General features: G+C 44.7%; 1 protein-coding gene across 11 annotated transcripts in view; it reads left to right on the top strand.

Annotated features, from left to right (window-relative positions):
• Window positions 1-21,303, top strand: part of CELF2 (CUGBP Elav-like family member 2) — an 814,024-nt gene that overhangs the window by 693,807 nt on the left and 98,914 nt on the right. For all 11 annotated transcript variants that reach the window (XM_038530152.1, XM_038530144.1, XM_038530148.1 and 8 more), the window contains one exon: window positions 9,488-9,570. In XM_038530152.1, the coding sequence (XP_038386080.1) occupies window positions 9,488-9,570 (83 nt within the window). The remainder of the gene's footprint in view (window positions 1-9,487; window positions 9,571-21,303) is intronic.

The raw sequence follows: 21,303 nt of genomic DNA, 5'->3' as shown, positions 1-21,303 counted from the left end.
GGACAGGGAGAGAGCAGATTCCAGCAACTTTGCCCTTGACGTCTTTTCTCTCTGTGCTGTGCTCTTGTTGGAATTTACATAATAATGGTGAGGAAGTGTTGCAGTGCACACAAAGCTATGCACATTCGTCCTCATTGCTTTCCCAAAAAGGCTTGAAAATGCAGTAGATTTAATCTAGGTCAAAAAGAAAGAAAGAAAGAAACTTCCATTTTCTTGGCAGAAGATGTAGAAAGTGTGCCTGTGTTCACAGGGCCATGGGAGTATCAGGAGATGGTTCCTCCAGGAGAAGTCCCCAGGGGCAGCAGGAGGTTGGTAGTAGCCTAGATCCGGTGGCCAATTAACAGAATGTGGTCACAGCGGGTCAGGTGCAGAGTGTGAGGAAGACGGGCGGGGTTGCACGGAATGGGTGAGATCCATATTCTCTCCTTTGGTTGAAAAGTTGCCCTCAGGTTTGCTGTGGAGCAGTAATCCTTCTGGGGAGGTGAGTCAGGGTTCCTGGAGGAACCTAGGTCCCTGCCCCAGGTGCCCAGAAACGAGAAGTACAGCTCCTGTTTTGTCATCGAGATGCCCAGGGGATTCCCTTGGGACCACGGCTGGGAATCCACACGGTGCTGTCCCCATAATTCAAGCACTGCCAGCAGAATGGCAGCATTGTTTCTCTGCTTCCTAGGTAGTGGCCAGATGGTAATACTTTTTACATCAGGGTGCCAATTATATCAAACTCTATAAAACTAAGCTAATTGGATACGGTTTCATTAAAAGTTGATTTCTACAGGATGTGGCATTTGTGGTGGGTAGCTGTTATTCGAGCTCAGGAAGTCTCCCTCTTAGAGGCAGAAAAAACAGTTTGTCCCACGAGACAGTTTAAAACAAGGGGCTTATAGGTTATAAAAAGGCATTTTGGGTGCCTTGAAAGAAGATCGCAGGCAGTTCTAGGGATCTTTGAGAGGAAGACAAAACCTCTTGGGTGGCTCATGGCATATTCTCCTGTGAGAGGCACAGACGTTGAAGGGTGCTGTCAATCAGTGCTTACTGGGATGGCTATGCCTTTGCTCTTAGCTACCGGTGTGATTGTGGGTAGTCGGCTGACCCCCTCTGTGGGTGATGGAGAGTTAGGCTACCAGCATTAACTCATTGGAAAATCCCAGGATTCCATGGAAGAGGTACAGAAGCTGAGGGAAAACTATGCCCTGTTAACTTCCTCTAATTTTTTTCCCCTCAGTTTTGAGTTTAATGCAAAAAAAAAAAAAAAAAGGAGTGGGGTACAGAACAAAAACCCTTTCATCCTCTTGCAGGTCCTCCCTATAGCTAACTAATAATGTTTGGCCTGATTGCTGCTTTTTGTTGTTGTTGTTGTTTAATCCCTTTCCTTCGTCTCTCTCATTTTGTTATCGTGGCCATCCTGGTGGGGCATCCTAGTTCAGAGGAGCTGCACTGAGGAAATTGTACACAGGGCCACATAAACGTGCTCAGCGAGGGGACTGGATTTTAAATGCAGCTTGTGAAATCAGAGCTTTAATTGTTCTATCCCATCTTGCACTCCTCTAAAGCAAGTGTAGAAGGAATAAACACCTAGGACCGTGGAGGCCATGAGTGGACAACAGGGCATCTGGTTAGGGGTCTTCACTGGCAGTGCCACTTCTTGGAGGGTGGGCTTCAGCCTGCAGAAAGGGGTGCATCCACCCCTCTCCACTGTACCCGAGAGGTCTGCGTCTGTTTGAGAATGGCATCTCGTCACTGTCTTTTTCCTCGAGATGCTAAGGGTCACCTTCCAGAACCACGGGAAAGCTGCTTCCTGTTTTTGTTCTTTTAAGGTCATTGCCGACTTGTCTTTAAAAATTTAATTCAGGGGATTTTTGATGGGGTTTTTTGAACCTTTAACTGCTTTGTAGAAACTGAAAGTCGGGGGGTCTTGGCAAGGGTGAGGTCAGTGATTGATAGTCGAAACCTGTAGTGTGTGAAGGATTCACTTGAGCACAAAATGTACCACTTAGATCAACAACCTTTGGACTCTGAAAAAGTATTAAATTCTCTATATAGTGGTGAAGATTGAGGGAGAAAAATAGATTACGAGGGGAATCAAGTATGGGGAGTATGTCCTCCGTTGACTTAAACTGGTTTGTGTGCTACTGACTTGACAAGAAGCCAAGCTCCCAATTGCAGTTCGACTTGTGTAAAGCAGGCACCTGCTTTGCTTGCAAATGTGCATACAAAAGAGAGCTTCATTCACAGAAAGAATAAAAACATAGCGAGTTCGCTAATTTAGCCTTCCAGGGCCTTCGTCCCTTGATCTGTCGGCCCCTCAGAATTCAAAGGCAGCCTTTAAAGGAATTCTCAATTCACGACATGATGGCTTCGTCGATGTCCTGAATTCAGATGTATCTTGAGCTAAATATATCTGCCAGGACCATTACTTTGTTTCTAAAGGAAATAAGTTAAGTATAGTGTTCAGTCATCAGATGATCATTTTATGGCTGTTTTCAAGTGTTTATTTGCCGAGATTTAGAAAGGAATGTAAATCTGATACGTTTGATATGTGGAATGGCCTTGAAGATGTGGACAACCCCCACTCTTTACCCCATGGTCAGAGGTCACATGGGGAGATAGGTGTCCGGTGCACAACACCAGGAGCTCCAAATGTGAGAATTTTTTTTTTTTTTTTTTTTTTTTTTGCCTTCTTTCCTCCATCCTGATGCTACTCTTCGGCAATGATAACTTAATAATGGAAAATTGTGTATTTTAGAAAATGTTCCCCAATTCTCCATATGAAGATATTACCAAAGAGTAGCATCAAAAAAAAAAAAAAAAAAAGAGAGAGAGAGAGAGAGAAGAAAAAAAATCAAGTTAGAACTAGAACATTCCAGAAAGGCCCTTTCTCCTATTAATGAGAGTGCCTTTTAAGGGACATTTAACTCAGTGCAGCTGGTGGCCCCAGGAGAGTCCTGAAGAGCTTCAAATAGAGTAGCTATGCAGAGGGCTGGTTCCTGTACCATTGAGAGTGCACATTGTTAGCATGGGATCTGAAACCTCCATCCCATAGCTGACAAGTGACTGTTGCAATGATTGAAAACCATTCAAGTCACTAACCTCTTGTCTTTAAGCCTGGGTTCTATGGTAAAAACTGCCTTGTCATCCATATTTCAGAGTAAAAGACTTAAAGCTGTTTTTTTTAAAAATGATGTCTCCACAGCATTAATCCTTAGTTTCATTCCTCCCCAAGGCAGTAAGGATCAGAAACCTCGGAGGAAATTTCGTTAATGAGTATGGTGTCGACTTTCCTAAGGGCAGAACTAGTTTTAAAATCTGGGTTTTGGTGTCATTCTCTAGGGCTGTGTCTACACTGCCCTCCAACTGAAGAATATAAACAGAGTGCTATTTGACTCAAGACAAGCCATGATACAAACTGGTGATCTCTACATAAGCAGTGCTTTTTTTTTTTTCCCGTGTGAGTATTATTACCAAAAATTTCCAAGTAAAGATTTTCAAGAGAAACAGCTGTGGTTTGAAAAGATTTGTGATAATCCAGATGGTTTCTTTGAGGATAAATCTACTTGATCATTTAAAATTAAAGTCTTTCACTAAAGTTGAGTGTCTTTATGATTTTAAATACACTACTGACGTGTGTGTGTGTGTGTGTGTGTGTGTGTGTGTATAGATACCATTGGCCTGTCTTGCTTGGGGCTTTGTCTCTGGAAACAGCAAAAACCTCCTAACAGTGTCTCAAATTATTCTGCAATTAAGCCCGCAAAATACCTGAGGGAACTCTTCATGACAGCAGAAAACTATTTGTGAAGAGATGGAGTCAGACACCAACTACCCTGTTTGGAGTATGTAGCACTTAGCCTCTGTGGGAACTGCTATTCTCAACTTCTGAGACAAGATGGTCTGATCATATTGCACAGTTAATTATAATGTTGATTGCACGCCACTTCACATGCTGAACATACGCAACCAGATTGCTAAACTTGTCAACTTGTGGGAATCGGAGTGACCAAAGGTTCCCAGTCCCCTGACTCACACTCTCGGGGCCCAGTGTCCACTGCTGTTTGCCGACCACCCAGAGATGCTCACTGTGAGGCTTGCACTGGCCAGCCTTCATAGACAGCGCTCTGTACCCCAAGATCTCTCTAGGCCTTCTTTAGCATCAAAGTTGACCTATCTCACGTTGCCTTCCTAGGAGCTCTGCTAGATGTTCCAACTTAAGGAGCAAAGTGAATTCCCAAGGGAGATATGAATGGCCAGTAAACTTTCATGTGTTACCCCTCCCCAAGGTGTGTACAGACTCACCAGCAACTCTTCATGATCAGTAGAGGAGTCCTCACCTGTGGATGTGTTAGGCTCCATGTGGGCCTAACGCACTGGTATTTGGTTCTGGAATCACCTCCCAAGTTTTGCCCCCAAACCTATTACACCCAGTAATTTAAAAAGACCTGATGAGGAGTATTGGGGAGTTATTGATACATAGACCCATGGAAGATGGATTTTTAGGGCAGAGGAGCTCTGAAATCCAAAGCTCTTATGGATACAATGAATTGTCAAAACTGTTGAAAAGTGAGATGTCATAAAATAACCTGTGGGTGGGACATCACATTTATCCTGTCAAAGTTTCTGCAATAGGAAGAGACTCCTGAATGGGTGGATAAAGGTGGCAAGTCCCGTACAGTGCACCTGCGTGTGAGGCCGTGTGAGATGGACAAGTTAGAAACCTGTGAGCACAACTCAGCCGCATGGAGCAGAAATTGGAGGGTGGAGACCTGCCAAAGCATGTGGCTGGTCAGACTGCATTAGCCTCCACAGAGCCCCCAGGGGTCCCCTTCCAGGTCACTTCCATGGAGCAGAACCTTCTTCAGGTGTTGCACGGGCAGCTGGGAGAGGGGGATTCCAGGACGATGCTGACACTGGAGGGTGTCTCTCCCCAGTGTTTACTGCAGCCATTGGCCATGAAAGAGCACCTGTGGACCTTATAGATGTTTAACTACCCACCTTACAAGGATGTTTGTAAAAGAACCTGCTGGAGAGGGAAGGTCTGTCCCCTGAATCGTATTGCCGAGCCATCTGGTGTTGCAGCTGACCTGAAAAATGAATCCAGTAAATTTCAGACCTGAGTTATAGCTGGCGTGGGGAAATCTAAGAAACAGGTGGTTCCCTTAACAGCTGTGCATCCAGTTAGGGTACACAAGAAAGAGAATCCCAACTTAGCCAAGCCTTCATGGGTTTTCTGGGATCTGTAGTAGCTCCCTGACCTTTTGCCATGATAAAGACCACATCAGGGCAAATAATATTTCTCCCTTCCTTTTGTTGAAATATCATCTCTGTAGGTCACTGAAGCTAAGATTTTAAGTGAGCATATCAGGTGATGGATGGATAAAAAAGACCATGGTTGTTAGGTGGGAGGGTGCTCTCAGAAACAAGAGTCCATCGATTACTGGTTGTATGTAGACCAGTGCCTCTTTAGGGGAAAACCACAAATTTCTGTATGTAAGGGGGCTACTTACATTTGTAGTTCTGTATTTACACTGCAAATTTTAAGATAACCTTAATCAAACACTGTCTTTGTTAAGTGAGTTAGTATGCATGCTGAAATGAAGTGCAAGCTATTTTTAGCCCAAGAAAAGTAAAGAATAATTTTAATGCTTTAACAGTTCTAAATGCAACACTTCGGCTGTCTCTACCCATGTTGTTTGAGAAGGATCTCGGGCAGCCCTGGTTTTTATTCACTGATTGAGAGGTAATGAAACTAAAGTAACTGAGGTACAGAGGAAGTAAGATATTTCTGTCTAAGTCACTCAGGAACCAAAAGTATGAAACCAAAAGTAGAGTCCTGGGGGGATATTCCCAATCTTGTTGTCTTCCCCAGAAACCCCACGTTTGTGTAGGTTGTTCAGTGCATGAGGGTATCCAACCGAGGCTACAAGTAGAGGCAAAAATCCAAGCCTTAGGCCACAGTGAGGAGCCCATGCCCACCTTTTCCAAAGTCTGTTTGCCAAGCACAGCAGTGAGGGGCTGAGCTCTTGGGTTCAGAGTTGGGAAGCGGACCACCGGGATATTCTCCTGTGTATTACAGCTACACCTAGAGCTTATCGGGACATAATCTTGAAAAGCCTTTGTCTTAAATGGGTATGAAGTAAAGGACACGAGAGCTCTGCACCATTTGAAGAGGGTCTGTCGAGATAACTCTGATTTCACTATATCAATTGTAAAGGCACAGTGGACACCGGGTAAAACTGGAAGGAGGTTGGGATTTGGGGTATCTTCCCATCTGCCATTTTGGACATGAGACTCCTTTCCTCTTTCCTTTCCTCTCTGCCTCCCCACCCCACACAGCTCACTTGCCCTGTCTCTAAAGACAGACAGACTCACACACACACACACACACACGCACGCCACCTTCTATTCACTAAGAACTTTGTTCAAGAGGAAAGCGCTCCAGCCAAATTTACAGTAAGATGTAAATAGCTAAGAACAATTAGATGTTTCCATCCTCAGAGGGAGCATCTTAATACTTAAATAGGAAATGAACTGTACCTTCCTGGTGGATTTCAGGCAGTGAGAAGTGGTAGGGATTTTGTCTAGATGTTGAAGGCAAGAGTGCTTGCTGTCTTCTGGAGACCATTGCATATTGGCCTGAGCTCTTCCCGTTGGCCTCACACACAGGATTCACTCAGTAGCATCATCTTTGCTCCTTGGTGCTTTTATCTTATCATTGTCTTGACTTCTCATTTTTTGGCACCCCTACCTGCCCTCCCACCATTCCCATGGGCCAGTCTGGGCTTTGTTTTTAGCTCTGAGGCTGGCCATGCTGGCCTTTGTTCTTCATCTTCAGCATTGCCTTCTTTCCAGGCAAGCACATGCCTTGTAACTTCCGCTCCACCCCTAAGTCTTCTTTTCTCTAAGTATCCCACTCCCCAAATCTCTCTGTTGGAGAGTACCAGACTGCCTCTGTTTAGAAGTTCTGGTCATCGTGGTTGCAGTTGGGAGCTCCCACCCTGCTACCTTCTCCAGCAGCCAACACCATAAGCCCAGGAGAGGGAGAGAAGTTACTGAGATTCCATTAGGAGCTTTCAGGAGGCAGAGGTTACATCTCTCTCTGCTCTTCTTACTGTAGGAAGCCCAGTGAAACACAGTTGGTGTTTTTTTTCTTCTTCGTAGAGTGATTCCAATGAGTTGCTGGAAGCTGGGACTTGACTTCCCTATTTAAACTTATTCCTAGATCTGAAGCAATTCCCCTAGCTAGTCTTAGGATCACATCATGCCACTGCAGTTGAAGTCACTCATTAAATTGAACAGTTCAGTAAAAAAAAAAAAATCTACCATTAGGCCAAATGGACTGTGGTCACAGAGTTCAAAATAGCTGAAGTGAAAAACTCATCTGAACATTGTCAATCTAGGGTATCTGAGTGGCTCAGTCAGGCGTCTGAATCTAGATTTCAGCTTAGGTCATGATCTCAGGGTCCTGAGATTGAGCCCCATATTGGGCTCTGCACTGGGTGTGGAGCCTGCCTAAGATTCATTCATTCTCTCTCCCCACACACACACACACACACACACACACACACACATATCTGTCCCTCCCCTCTTCATTCTCAGTCTTTCTCTCTCTCAAAAATAAATAAAATAAATTAAAATGGTCAGTCTGTCCATCTGTAATTCTTCCAAGAAACTTAATTATTCTCAGTTTCTTCCATTGTGTCAATGAACTCCTATATTTTAAGAGTTTCTAATTCTTCAGTGCCTGTAGTTTGAATGCCAAGAAGCAATGATTGTGCTCTACTTTGTCCAGAAGGTAAAGGTTTTGTGTATTTTGTATATTTAATCTCGGTAGTCTAAAACAAAATCGAACATATGACAAGTTTCTAAATTTCTAAGTGAGGAAGCATCATAGGTGTATTTAGGAATGCTGTATGAATGGAATTGTACTTTAATTTCCCCTACTCTTTAAAGATTTTATTTGTTTAGAGAGAGAGCACATGTGAGCACTTGCATGGGGGGAGGGGCAGGGAGAGAGGGAGAGAATCTTCCAGCAGACTCTGGAGCTGAGTGCAGAGCCCAGTGCAGGGTTCAATCCCAGAATCCTGATATCATGACCTGAATCAAAATCAAGAGTCAGACGTTCAACTGACTGAGCCACCGGGGCACCCATCTCTACTCTTTTCAATGAGTTTTTATTTTGAAAAATAGAATGCCTTAGCCAACCATTGATGGCTAGTGATGCCAACTCCCTCTTGTCAACTCTGCCATTTTTTTCCCCTCCTCTGGGTTTTTTTTGCTTAATTCCCCTAAATGGAACCAAGGCTGATGCCTGAGTGCTGTACATTTTTTTCATGCTACTTGGTATGTGTTCTCTGTCTGGTATATGAGTACTTCTCAAAGTCCCCCCTCCAACTCTCTGGCTCCGTGCTTTAGGATCCCCTAGTACAATCAGGGTAAAATATTTATGATCTTCATAGTGTATCTCTCCTCTTTTTCCCTCAGCACAACTTACAAACTCAACTCAGAGGCGTCCTCTTTCTTCTTTAAATTTCTAAAGATTTTGTCCACCCCTTTTTCCCAAGCTTGGCTGTGCTGAGAAGCTGTATGTTAATGAAGAGATCATTAGCTGGTATCACCATCGGATTTAAACAGCTATGTCAACCAGTATCTTTAGCTACAAACTGAAGAAGGGGTCAGCCATCCTTCAGAATGCAGAAGTAATGGACACCATTTTCTTTTGTGGAGGAAGTTGGTTGGGAAGAGGGGTTTTGCTGGCCTCTCCTGGGGTGGGAGCATTCAACCTGGACTCCCATCAGCTCTTAGAAATAAGGAATCAAAGAGTTGCCAGTTGATGTGCTGTAGCCGTTATCAAATAAGACATGGGACCGTGTGTGCGAACATCTGCTTGGGCGTGTGCCCACCTGTACCGTAACTAAATTTCCAAACTGGTTAAAATTATCCTTCATTTGGCCAAGAAATACTGAGCATCTCATAGACAGAACTTTGGGTTATATACTATGGTACAGGTAAAAAAAAAGAAGAAGAAAGCAGTGTCCCACCTTTTCAGAACCTTATAATCCAGTGGTCTAAACCATTGAGTTTAGAGAGTATTTTTAAGATGTGATGTTCTAGAATATCCTTTAAGGAAATTATAGTTACTGAAAGTTTTTTGCCATTCTCACTGTGATTAGACACTTCTCTGAACGTAGTCGCTACACAAGTGCCATTAACATGTCACCCACCTCGTCGCCCCCCCCCCCCCCAATTCCTGAAGAGCTGTGTTCCAGGTAGTTGGTGCATAGAATTATAAATTGATCTCCAACGTGGGCAAAGCTAATAAATACGGTCTGGTTGAAAGGCACTGGTAAAAGCTTGCAATGTTATTACTGTTCTCATGCACATTATTATTTTTAAATTGTGCATCCTTTTAAGTAGATTGTTTGTTCGCCGTAGTCTCCATTATATCTAAGCAAAGCATTCACAGAAATTTCTAAAACCTTTTCATTTCTCTCTGTAGGTTGTTGTTTCGTAACATTTTATACAAGAAAAGCTGCACTTGAGGCCCAGAACGCCCTGCACAATATTAAAACTTTACCTGGGGTGAGTCGGTTTACTTTTGTACCAAAATCACTTTATTGCTTGAAAATGGTCCTTTCAACTGAAGGTTCTAGTTATGGGCTCTTAGTGGCAAAAATGACTTTGGTCTTTTGAGGAGTATGTGCTGACCCCTCTGTTCCCCTGGGGGCAGCCAGACCAGCTGGCCAGCCCCTAAAGAAGCACTGGCATTAATGCTGATGGGCAGAGCTCTCAAATAGTATGTCCCCTGGTTAGAAAATCAGAGTGACCCCACTGGGCAGCAGCGGCTGCCAGAGAGTATTGGGTGGGCTAAGACTTTAAAAGGGGGGAAAAAAACCCAACACACACAAGAAAAGCGGATGGAAAAGTAAAAGCTTTTACTCACCAGGAGCCCCTTTTGAAATTTAGTCTTAGATTTTCTTTTGAAAGGACAAAATGTACCCTGTACAGCCATAATATTAAGCCTCCTAATGGTTTCTCAACAGTCAATGGCGGTTAACAAAGTCAATGTTTTAATGCCTAATTTGTGGCTTCATGTTGATAGAGAACAGAAAATACAAAACTCGCATTTTTTTTTTCCATTTCCTTCCTGGTAATATTTGATGATTAGTACAATTCGCTAGAAGTGAACTGATATTGTATGTAACTGCTGCATCAGAATACGTTATTTCTGGGGGGTTGTGGCAATTTTATATACTGCATGCTGGTATAAAGTGTCCTGTGCCATTTGCATATTTTCCCCACTGACCCAAATTTCCATGAGTTCATTTAATAATCTAATGATGTGCATTGGTTATCGTGAAGAATTTGTAGTAAGCTGTGCAATAATAATTTCACTGAAGCCTGGTCGATCAAAATATAAGGAAGATAATGCAGTGTCCCTAATGCTTTCAGGGTGTAATTCTAGCTGTCGTTTTGCTCTCTTCGTGCTATAGACATACACGGTCATCCGTGTTGTGTGTGTGTGTGTTTGTTCATGTTAACGTATGCACATATAAGCATTTTATACCCCATCACCCCCCAAAAAAGCATTTGTTTAATTTTTAATTCACCTTAGATCCATTGATATGTAATTCATCTTAAATCCATTGAAAATTTCATAATTTCTTGTAGTGGCAAGATTCTCAAGAAAAAAATTTCAAAACATTAGTTCCTTCGCCCTCCAAAAGTAATAAATTATGAACTATGGTCTTTCTATCACACCACTGCAGCCTCTCCCTTTTCCTTAGAGCAAATCAAAGAGCAGAGGATTCAGGAAAGCAAGTGTGTGATAGCAGAAATCTCCCTTCCCATTTCACTACTTCTCCCTAAATTTTAAGGTGGTTTTAGTAAGGCAGCTTTTAGTACGTCTAAGTGCTTTTGCTCAATGACTTTTTTTTAAGTATTATGTAAGTATTTGTTTTCCTTATAAATGGATTATTTTTTCAATGTAAATTCTAGAAGGTTGCGGTGTTAGGTCACATTACCAAGTGAAACAATCAAAGCTCAACCAACAATAGGAAAAAATTTTCTTACTTCTCAGTCTCCTAATCAAACCCAAAGACCACTTGGTATTACTTCTTTTAAAAAGAAACACTTTATAGTAATCAGCACACAAAATCCCTTCCAGGTATATTTTTTTTAAAAATTCCTGAGATGATGAATTTATGTAGCATGTAGGGTTTATTAATGCCAAATCACATTCTGTTTTAAATTAATGCAAAGCTTGGGTAATTTGAATTCATCCATTCCACTAAAAGCTGCACACAACTCCCCAGTATGTCATCCTTGTAGGTGAAGACACTCTCAAGAAACCCAGAGTCAATATGATGAGTGGGCCATATTGAAAACACTACAAGGGGCTGACAAGTCTGCGTCTGTTTGGGACATATTACTCTGACCCTTTCCTAGCAAACAAATAGCATCTTAAGTTTGGTGTTTTGTTGTTGTTGTTTTTATAATGTTGCGTATGTTCTGTTTTTCTCTTCTTAAAAATTCTGCATGCAGAAGTCAGGAATGGTGATCTTGGAGACCCGTTAGTAAGTGCAAGAATTCAGGGGTTGGAAAAAGATGGCCTGGCGATTATTTTTGCTTTTCTTTTTATCCAGTTCAACTTTACCTGTGGTGGCTTAAAGGGAAATTTTGAGAAGTCGGGTCTGATTTGTAGGCTCCCAGCCTACACAGTGCACACACTGTTGCTGCATTTTCCACTTCAAATTAGGTAAATGGTGACAGGGTTCCACATCTTGCATTTATGGATAGTCCTATCTGATAAACGTCCCCCTGAACAGCTATAGGAAACACATGAAAGGCGGTCTCCTTTTAGCTGTGAGCTTTTGGTGGACAGGAAGAAATGGGACCAGACATAAAAGATTAATGCATATTTTGGGGGGAAGAATATTACAGGGTGCCGTGCTGTTTGATTACAAGCCTTGGAATTAGTCAACATTTCCATAATTCTAAACCAATATACACCTGTTTTCCCACTGTGATGTGAAGGCACAACTTAATTTAACAGAAGCCCTGCTGTGCTAAATCTCTCATTAACTACCAAGTGAGTTCGGTAATTTAAAGTTGTAGCACTACTATTTTAACTGGTTGCCTTCATATTATGAAATTAATAAGAAATTAATGATGCACTTTGCCATATGCCTTCAATTTCTTTCTGAATAAAAATAAAAGGGATAAAGAAAAACGCATCAGCAGCTGACACTTTAAAGCTTTTCTGGGTTGTAATCATTTTTCCTGCGGATAAAATCCATTAAAAAGGCACTTGCTGCTTTTTTTTTTTTTTTCTAAAGTGTCCAAAACTTTCCATTTAAAACAAGATCAAATAGTGCTGGGGTTTTTTTCCCCCCTGTTTAATTTTCTTTTGCAGCTGATGTTTTGTATCATAGGGAACTTTTATCATGCAACCAAACTTGATTGATGTTTAGGGACCATCTTTCCATTTTGAGAGAAACAAAGAACTCAGTATGACAGAGGGGAAAAGTGCTGGTGGCACTGTCTTATTCCACTGAGTGAAATTTTCTTTAAAGGCACCTTTCCTTCATGCCATGCATGGGTCATAGAGACCCTTTCCATAGTGGACGGGAAATAGGGTGAGGGATCAGGGCAGTGCAAAGCCATTAAGGATGCATTTTTCACGCCATGTGACTGGAGAAGACACTAGGTCTTTCATCGTCTGAAATGCTCACCATAAATCCTAGAAATACAATATTGGAAACCAAAGGAGCCAATTCAACAGCTCAACACAGGGCAGAGCAAAGAATGAGCATCTAGAGGTCATTTCCCTGATTTGACCACGCTCTCCTCTGGAAATGGAGGCTTGACACTTAAGTAGCAGATCACATCTGGGGCAGCACTATGCCTCACTTATTCCTGGCATCTTGTTAGGTTGACAAAACACAAATGATTCCTGAGTGCACACTGTGTGCCAGGCACTACGCTACAGCAGTTCTTGCGTGCATGCATGCCTGACCTTGAGATGCGTAGTGAATAGGACTCCCGTCACCCGAAGAGAACACTCTTGGTATGTCTGCACAGGCCAGGCTATTTGATGAGCCATTGGGTTGGCCACAAAATTATTAGCCTGGCTTTTTCCATAGCTGAGCCATTCGTGTTCCTGGACAGAATTTGGTTGCCTTTGCCTTGACAATACAGCAGATCAGGCTAAGAGGTGGCTCCTTCTTTTGTTCAGGAAGACTCAACCTAACTGGTAGAATGAGTCAATAGAAATGTCATCACCCGCCATTGTATTTCCCAGAGGGAAATCTTTATAAAGGCAACTTGTGAGATTCATTTTGTTTTCACCGACTCTATTTAGCTTAGTTTAAAAAAAAAAATAAAGACCTTAATTGAGGCACAGGAAAGCCAGCACCATCTTTTCAATAATAAGATGTCCAGGGCCACATATCCCTGTACCAGCGACCGTGCTGTGCCCTTATATCATTCTTTTTTCAAGGTCTTAACACATATTGTCTCTGGCAGTAAGGCTTTCTGATTGAAAATCTACAGCAGTATCATTAGAGCATTCACTGTATAAATTAATTTAATTAAGGATGTAATAACAGGGAAGAATATAGTTTTGAAAAAGCTCTTAAATTTTAACAGCAAGGAGGAATCAGAATCTAAATGTCTTGTAAAATATTAATTGCGAATTTCTTCCAGACATTTCCTCTGCCTATGCCTTACCCCTTCCTTTCTTTTTTAGAATCACTACCAGTTTTATTAAATGCAGTTTATATTAAGGAGTTACTGCCCTAAGAGAACATTTGTTTAGAGCACTCCATTTTAGTGGTGGCTTACGGAAAGGTGTTTTATAATAACGCATGCAGTGTGAGCAAGGACTGCACGTAGATTGAAGATATAAAAACAAATGAGTCTGATCCGGTAGGAAGAGGCTGTAAATAAAACTGCCTCCTGGGACAAGTGTGTTCACCCACATGAAGTGAATGAGCCCCTTCTTGGCTTGCCCTGGAAGAGATCATTTACCTACGCGGGTAGGCGCTCGCTTCCTCCCAGGCGGCCCTCCACACAACTCTCCATAGAATTGTCCCCCTGTGTCCTTTAAGAGCGGAATGCTGGGGTTTAATATTCCTTCAGCAGAACAGCTTGGCTCTCACTGGGACCAAATTCAATTTGCCCATTGTAATGCATTTTGAGGTACTCATTTTCTTTGAACCACCTCTTCTAATTATTAATATGTATTTAATGCCTTTGTTCTCAGAGCCATGATGATTATTTTATCATTACCATCATCATCGTCATCATTTCTGTCATAAAATCCCTCAAACTCCATCTCATCATATGGAAACTCCCCACTCCGTGCCCACCCCCCCCCCAATTATCTCATTTAAATCCAAGCCTAACAAGGCCAGGCTAAAGTTTCTTCTCAGATGCCATTTATTTAAAACAGGAAGAAACAGCCAAAACAGCTACCCAAGCAAGTTTCAGCCCTAAGAATCGTGTATCATGTAGAACACACAGGGTGTTCATGCACTTGTTCAACAACTTATCGAATTTTTATCGTTTGCCAAGAACTGTTCTGGGTGCTGGGAAACACAGTAGCAGCCACGCTATTTATAACCAAATCACCCAAAAACAAAGCGAGCCCACCACGCCTGTACATGCTTGGCGCTTCATAAATAGCTCTTGGACATCTAATGCCCAAATGAGTTAGTTTCATAAGATATTTCCAGAGGCGTCAAGTTCTGTTCCCAAAAAATGGCAGTTGTGCCCACAAGTACTCCAAATGCTCCAAAATAGAAGATGAACGTAGACTTGCTGTTATGAGTGTGTGTGCGCGAGGTGTAATTTATATCCTACACACGCTGATGGATGCATAGGTACTCACACGCCATCCATGTGCAGTGTATTAATTTGGCCAAATAAATAAAACCAGGAAGAGAGAGCTTAAAAATCCCATTTTGTAGTTGGCCTGCCAACATACTGTTAATCACTTCCTAGTCACCTTCCTTACAGTAGGCTTCGTGAACTGTATAATTCTTATGTTGGTTTGTCTGTTTGTTGGTTTTTGCTTTGAGTCAGGATCACGGCTGACGCACAGTGCCCGCGCAAGGGTACTCCAGAGCTGCCATTTAGTGGCGATAATCCCTGCCTTCTACCTCCTTCACAGAAGAGTAGGCGCTGAATGAGATAATGTATGTAAAGCTTCCTGAGCCCCTGAAGAAATATGCTCAGAAGACATAGTGTCTACTTGACAGATTCTGTAGGTGTGAACTCTCCTCGGGTAACAACCCAACATACAGAATGTGTGTGCCGTGGAGTGTGTACAGCGAGACATGGGTTGGGTGTCCGTCTGTTCTTCAGATTTGCATCTGCTGAATTGGGCTGAACCAGGCGGCCTAGAGGACTTGCCCAAAGCCTCTATTCTCCTGCTGCCTGTGTTGTTTCAGCATAACGCTGGGTTCTGCAGACATGAAAACTAAACACAATGTAGGGTTTGCTTTTTTGTTTCTAGGATGACCTTGGAAGGGCCTGGGATGGGGAATGAGCGTCAGGGTCAGGGTGTGCCTAGGGAGCAGCACCTCAGGGGTCCACCTGCCCACCCGGAGCCAAGCCAGCGGGGAGGAGATGGGCTCAAGCTGCAGGAAGCAGCACCCCAAGTGGGATTCAGGTGCAGCAGGGGTGCTGGCCAGCCCGCTGGTTTAGGCCTGGGACCAAAAGAGGAGGACAAAAATCCCCAGGCCCAGTGGTTCCCAGTCTGCAGGCCAATCCCAATGGATCTGGGAAAGCACACATTTTAATACCTCACCAAAAAGCCATTGGAAATAGTCTATTTCCCCCACCATAAAGTTTTACCACGTGCCCACTTGAGCAGAGGCTTCTTCTGCCTTAGGCTGGCAGGCATTCAGTTCAATTGCTTTGACTGGCAGTTAGCGATGTATGGCTTTGATGAACTAAAATGAAAAACTAGGCACTCTTAAAATAGGACCTGTTCCATACAAGGACCCACATTTTCTGTGGGAGAAAATTAATGAATGAGGGGTCACTGGTGGTGAAAAGTTGAAAATGACTAAGCGAGCAGCCCAGCCAGCCCAGGGCTAAAACAGGGAGCAGCGACACCACCCTTGATAATAGAACTTCGGTGGAAGGCCTTGTTTATTTGGTTTTGCAAACAGCATAATCTCAACTACATAGCTAATTTTGTTTCTTAAGATTTTATTTATTCATTCATGAGAGGCCCACCGAGAGAGGCAGAGACACAGGCAGAGGGAGAAGCAGGCTCCCTGTGGGGAGCCCGATGCGGGACTCGATCCCAGGACTCTGGGATCATGACCTGAGTCAAAGGCAGATGCTCAACCACTGAGTCACCCAGAGCCCCTCAACTACATACTTAATTACCAGGACTGTTGCTGTGAGGACTTACAAGAGCATCTGTGCAAAGGACCTAGCTCAGGGGCCCGGCCCGGGGTGCAAAATTGCCCAAAGTCATTGAGCAAGACTGCCATCTCTTTGGTAACACCTGAGGGCACAGTAGGATGGCACAGTGGCAAAAAAGAAGTAATAGTTAGATTTCAGAGGTACTCACTTCCCTTTGCAACTGCAAGACTACCCTGGGGATACTACGTTCACCCACTAGATCCCAGTTCCATTAGAGGTTGATAAGATTTCAAAAGAAAATTGTGGGGAGGATCCACCAATTTGATTAAAGGTCTGGATGGAATTGCAGAGGAAGGAGTTAGGACGGCCAAACAAAAGTAGAAATTCTTTTTTTAATCTTTTTTTTTTTTTTTTTAAGATTTTAGTTTTAGGTGAGCTCTACACCCAGCATGGGGCTCAAACTTACAGCCCCAAGGGAATTGTTTAAAAAAAAAAAAAAACAGTTGGAAAAGAGTTCAAGTTCTGCCTCCAGAGTACGCAGTCGCCAGCAGGATTCATCACCTTGAATATGTCACCGGCATGCCGGGCAGACCGTGAATGTGTCAGGTGTGAGGTGTGCGCAGCTCGGGAGACTGTGTCCAGTACACGTGGGCTGGCCAGTCCTCAGCCTCCAGATCCAGGCCATGAAAAAGTATGTGACAGGGGTGGGTGTGGAGAGAGGTCTCCCAGGAGCCCCAGGGTTCTTTCCCACCCACCCAATCGGGGAGCATGGCGGGAGGCCAGGATCAAAGGGAGTCTTGGACTCCAACTGGGCCAGATCTAGTGTGCTGAGTGCCGGGCAAGCACTCTGGAAGGTTGGGAGGAAAGAAGCTCCGTGTCCCCTTCGCTCATTTGAGCTGGAGACCGTCCGCATGCACAGGTGCTCTGGAAGTCCCATTAGTGTTGGGACATAAGCTATTAAAGTTGTTTTGATAATAAAGCAGTATCTCAGGACCATATCATTACTGCTCCCACTGCCCACAAGTCACCAAGATGAAAGCATCAACAATAAACAGTTGCCTGCAGGAGATCGCAGAAAAGGGACAAGGTGACAAATGTTCTCTTTTGTACCCGTTATTGTTCCTGACTGTCATCACTTCCCACCAGTACTCAGAGCGCATCCTTGTCCTGCCAGCCCCGCCCCCAGCAGCTCTGAAGAGCTCTGGAAAGCGCTTCGTTCCTTCATCTGCAAAATGAAGTGCTCGGGCTCAGTGGCTCTTAGAGTCCTTTGTAATGTCGCAGGACTGTCCTTCCTCCCGGGCGTTGTCTACAGCGATGTCCTATTTAAGGAAGAACATCTGTGTGGACACCTGACTGTCTTCCTGTTCACCTCAAGAGGTAGCCAGGCAGGTAGACGTGACTTGACTTGCTTCCGTGGTGGGTTAGTAACTTTAGAGGACAGTTGACCCTTGAACAACACCGGTGTGAGCTGTGTGGGTCCACGTGCAGGTGGATTTTTCTTTATATAAATACAGTTCCGTAAAATGTGTTTTCTCTTACGATTTTCTCAATGGCACTTTTTTTTCCCTCCAGCTTGCTTGACCATAAGAACATAATACGTAATACATACAACATACAAAATATGGATGAATTGGCTGTTTATGTGATTCTTGAGGCTTCTGGTCAACAGTAGGCTCATTAGGAGTTCAGGTTTTGGAGAGTCGAAAGTTATACACAGATTTTTGACTACATTGAAGGTTGGCGCCCGTAACCCTCGCATTGATCAAGGGCAATTGTACTTTATATGGACTCGTCTGGACCCTGCGGGGCTTGGCTTTCCACTTTGAGGTTCTCTGGACATCTGCTGCCCACTCCCCTCTGGTTTTGAACCAACAGGGAGCTTACCACTCATAATTTTTCCACCAAGGAATAGAGGAAGGGGAGGTGATGAAAGCTAACAAGTCAGTCGAATTCCTTGCTTATAGCGTTGGTTTGGCAAGTAGGGGTGCTTAACCTAATGAGGCCTCAGGATTATTGGTGGATTTCTCTTATCTGTTTGATTCCTGTCCCCAGTTAACATGAGCAAGTGAGTCATCTGTGTTTGTAGATGGCTTTATGGTGTTGTTTGTTATCCCTTCTAAAAATATTTCAGGTGATGTATTGATAGCGTTCACCTTGATATACTGAGGACACTGAGGCACCGGGAGATTAAATTAACTTCTCTGACCTCCCCTAGCGAAGCAGTGACAGCACTAGAATTAGAAGCCACAGTTGCTGAAACTCGCCCGTCGCATGGTCTCCTGGTAGTGGGTTCGACGTGGGAGTGGGTTCGGCGTGATGTTCTCCACATCTTAGGGGGTAGGGAGCGTGACTCAGGAGGCCAGCACAGCACAACAACAAAAATCCCTGCAAAAGTGACTCTTTATTGGTTGCCCACATATCAGACACCGTGTGGAGGCTCTGTGACTGTATTCCTTTGAATTGTCACAGCACCTCCACAAGGCGTGGATCATATGGTCCCGTTGGCTGGTGAGGAGCCAAAACTCAAGAGTGACTTTTCAGGGTGAGACAGCTGGTAACTGTGAGTCTCTGACCTTAGAGGCCAAGGGGCCTTGCGCCCCCAGTCAGGGAGTGGAGGCTTGCACACTCAAGATCTCCAGGTCCCTCCATTTCTGGAGACTTCCAGCAGAAAGTATGCTCCCTTGGTAGTGCCCTTGCTTCACTGATAAGCTCAGAATGCCCACGTTCGCCCCCTTTGGAGCTGTCCTGAAATGAATCTAAATCCTCAGCTCCTTTACTACTACGCTGGACGTGTCACCCAGGGAGCTCACCAGAGGGGCAGAGCATCCGGGTCCTGGTGCTTCGCTGAGTATGCCTCCCCGGAAGGCAGCTGGTTCCCTCCCCCAGGAGCCGGTCCTGATGCCACCTGGGCACGGGCACTGAGCTGCGCAGCTCTGCCAGCGATGCGAAGCCATGCTCTCTTGCACAGGCTGGGACCACCGACCTCACGGGTGGGTGCGGCGAGGCGTTCGCTGTGACTTGGGTATGAGGTTCCTCACACCGGGCTCTCCAGGAGGGAGCTACAGATCAAAGGCAGCCACTCCCATAAGAGGAGCTGCTTTGCAAAAATGATTATAAATGCAGCACCTTTCTTCAGAAGAATGTAGCTTTACCAACACCATCTCATTAACATTCATGTTATTAGGGTCCTTTCCTTTATCTGCATCCACAGGCTTTGGGTCCCAGTCCCCAATCTGCATTCTAATGCCCTGCTCCGTCCAGCTGGCCTCCCCTCCATCTCTTGGCTCTGTGTCCACCCGTAGGGGAAGGGCCGAGTGGGGGCTGGGCTCATCTCTGAGGGTCCGGCACAAACCCCGTCACCCCCCAGAGCATGGGGCAGCAGGACAGCTAGCAGGCCGTGGCTGTGCACGAGGGCTGGCACACAAGTAGTTCGGCCTCCCCGCCTCATCCCGCCTTGCTGCCCTGAGGAGACCTGCTGCCTTTAGAGAACAGCCGGGCCTGCACCCCTGTTTTACTGATGCATGAGTCTGCACAGCCACCAAAGCGTTGGAATCCTCTGCTTCTGAAAACAGGGGACCAGCCGCTCCACCGCAGAGGAGGGCAGTAAGGAATAAGCAGCAGGGGCTCCTGGGTGGCTCAGCAGTTGAGCATCTGCCTTTGGCTCAGGTCATGATCCCAAGGTCCTGGGATCCAGTTCCACATCAGACTCCCCAGGGGGAGCCTGCTTCTCCCTCTGCCTATGTCTCTGTCTCTCTCTCTGTGTCTCTCATGAATAAATAAATAAAATCTTAAAAAAAAAAAAAAAAAAGAGAAGCAGCAAGCACCACAGATGGGATTGTATGCAGCCCCATGGGACAGCAGCCGCCCCCTCCACCGCGACAGAGGCAGGGGCCAGGAGATGGTCAGCAGGACGCTTTCCCTCGAGTCCAGAGAGCTTGGTGCCCTCCTCTCTCTCTGCCCATCCAGCCACCTGCTCTGTTCTCCCCCTTTGTTGTCAGGAGGCGAGTCAGGACCAGAGGCTGGGTGCTGACTAAGGCATCAGGGCAAGTTCTATGGTTAATTCCATCTGGTCATCAGACCGTGATTGCTGTTGACATGCATGCAGATACATGGATGTGTCGTGGAGACTCGGGCCTGTGTCCTCCCTGCCGCTGGCCTGGTCTTGGGAGCCGAGATGCCATGTGACACCGCGTGTGGTTAGACCGGGTGTGCTGGGCTCTCTGGGCCCCCACATCTGTGCATCTGTCCTTTATCAGGGACCAGAAGGACCAAGTCAACGTGAAGAATGGGTTCCCTAGAAATTTACCCCCGCCCTGAAAATTAAACAGGGTGACTGCAGGTCGGATCGTGCGCTTTGTGCGCCTACCCACGCGTATGCTATATTTAATTTCTTCAGAAAAGCATATATTTAAACACATACTGGGAAACTGTGCCACATGCTTTGTATTAAGTGGTACATGAGGTCCAGCGTGCTGAGGATCGACTGTCAGCGGGTCACGTGGATCAGGAAATAGAAAGTTAATTGTTGTCATTGCATATGTACTGTAAGCTGGGGGTAAATTCAGAACAGTAGTTCTAGAACTCCAGAAGTACGTTTTTAGCAAATTTTGGTTTTATAGATGTTTTGTCTACATGGCTGATGTATTTTTTAAAGATCCTATTTATTTATTCATGAGAGACACACAGAGAGAGGCAGAGACACAGGCAGAGGGAGAAGCAGGCTCCCTGCAGGGAGCCTGACGTGGGACTCGATTCCAGGACCCCGGTATCACAGCCTGGGCCAAAGGCAGAGGTTCAACCACAGAGCCACCCAAGCGTCCCTGGCTGATATTTTTCAGTGACTTTCAGAATTCAGATGATTTTAACCAAATAGGAATAAATGTCTGATAAATAAAAATAATAGTCATAGCTACCATTTACTGAGCTCTTACT

Source organism: Canis lupus, chromosome 2 (assembly GCF_011100685.1).
Source record: "Canis lupus familiaris isolate Mischka breed German Shepherd chromosome 2, alternate assembly UU_Cfam_GSD_1.0, whole genome shotgun sequence".
Taxonomy (NCBI): Eukaryota; Metazoa; Chordata; class Mammalia; order Carnivora; family Canidae; genus Canis; species Canis lupus.
The sequence above is the reverse complement of the archived record's forward strand: the minus strand, read 5'-3'. Positions and strand labels throughout refer to the sequence as shown.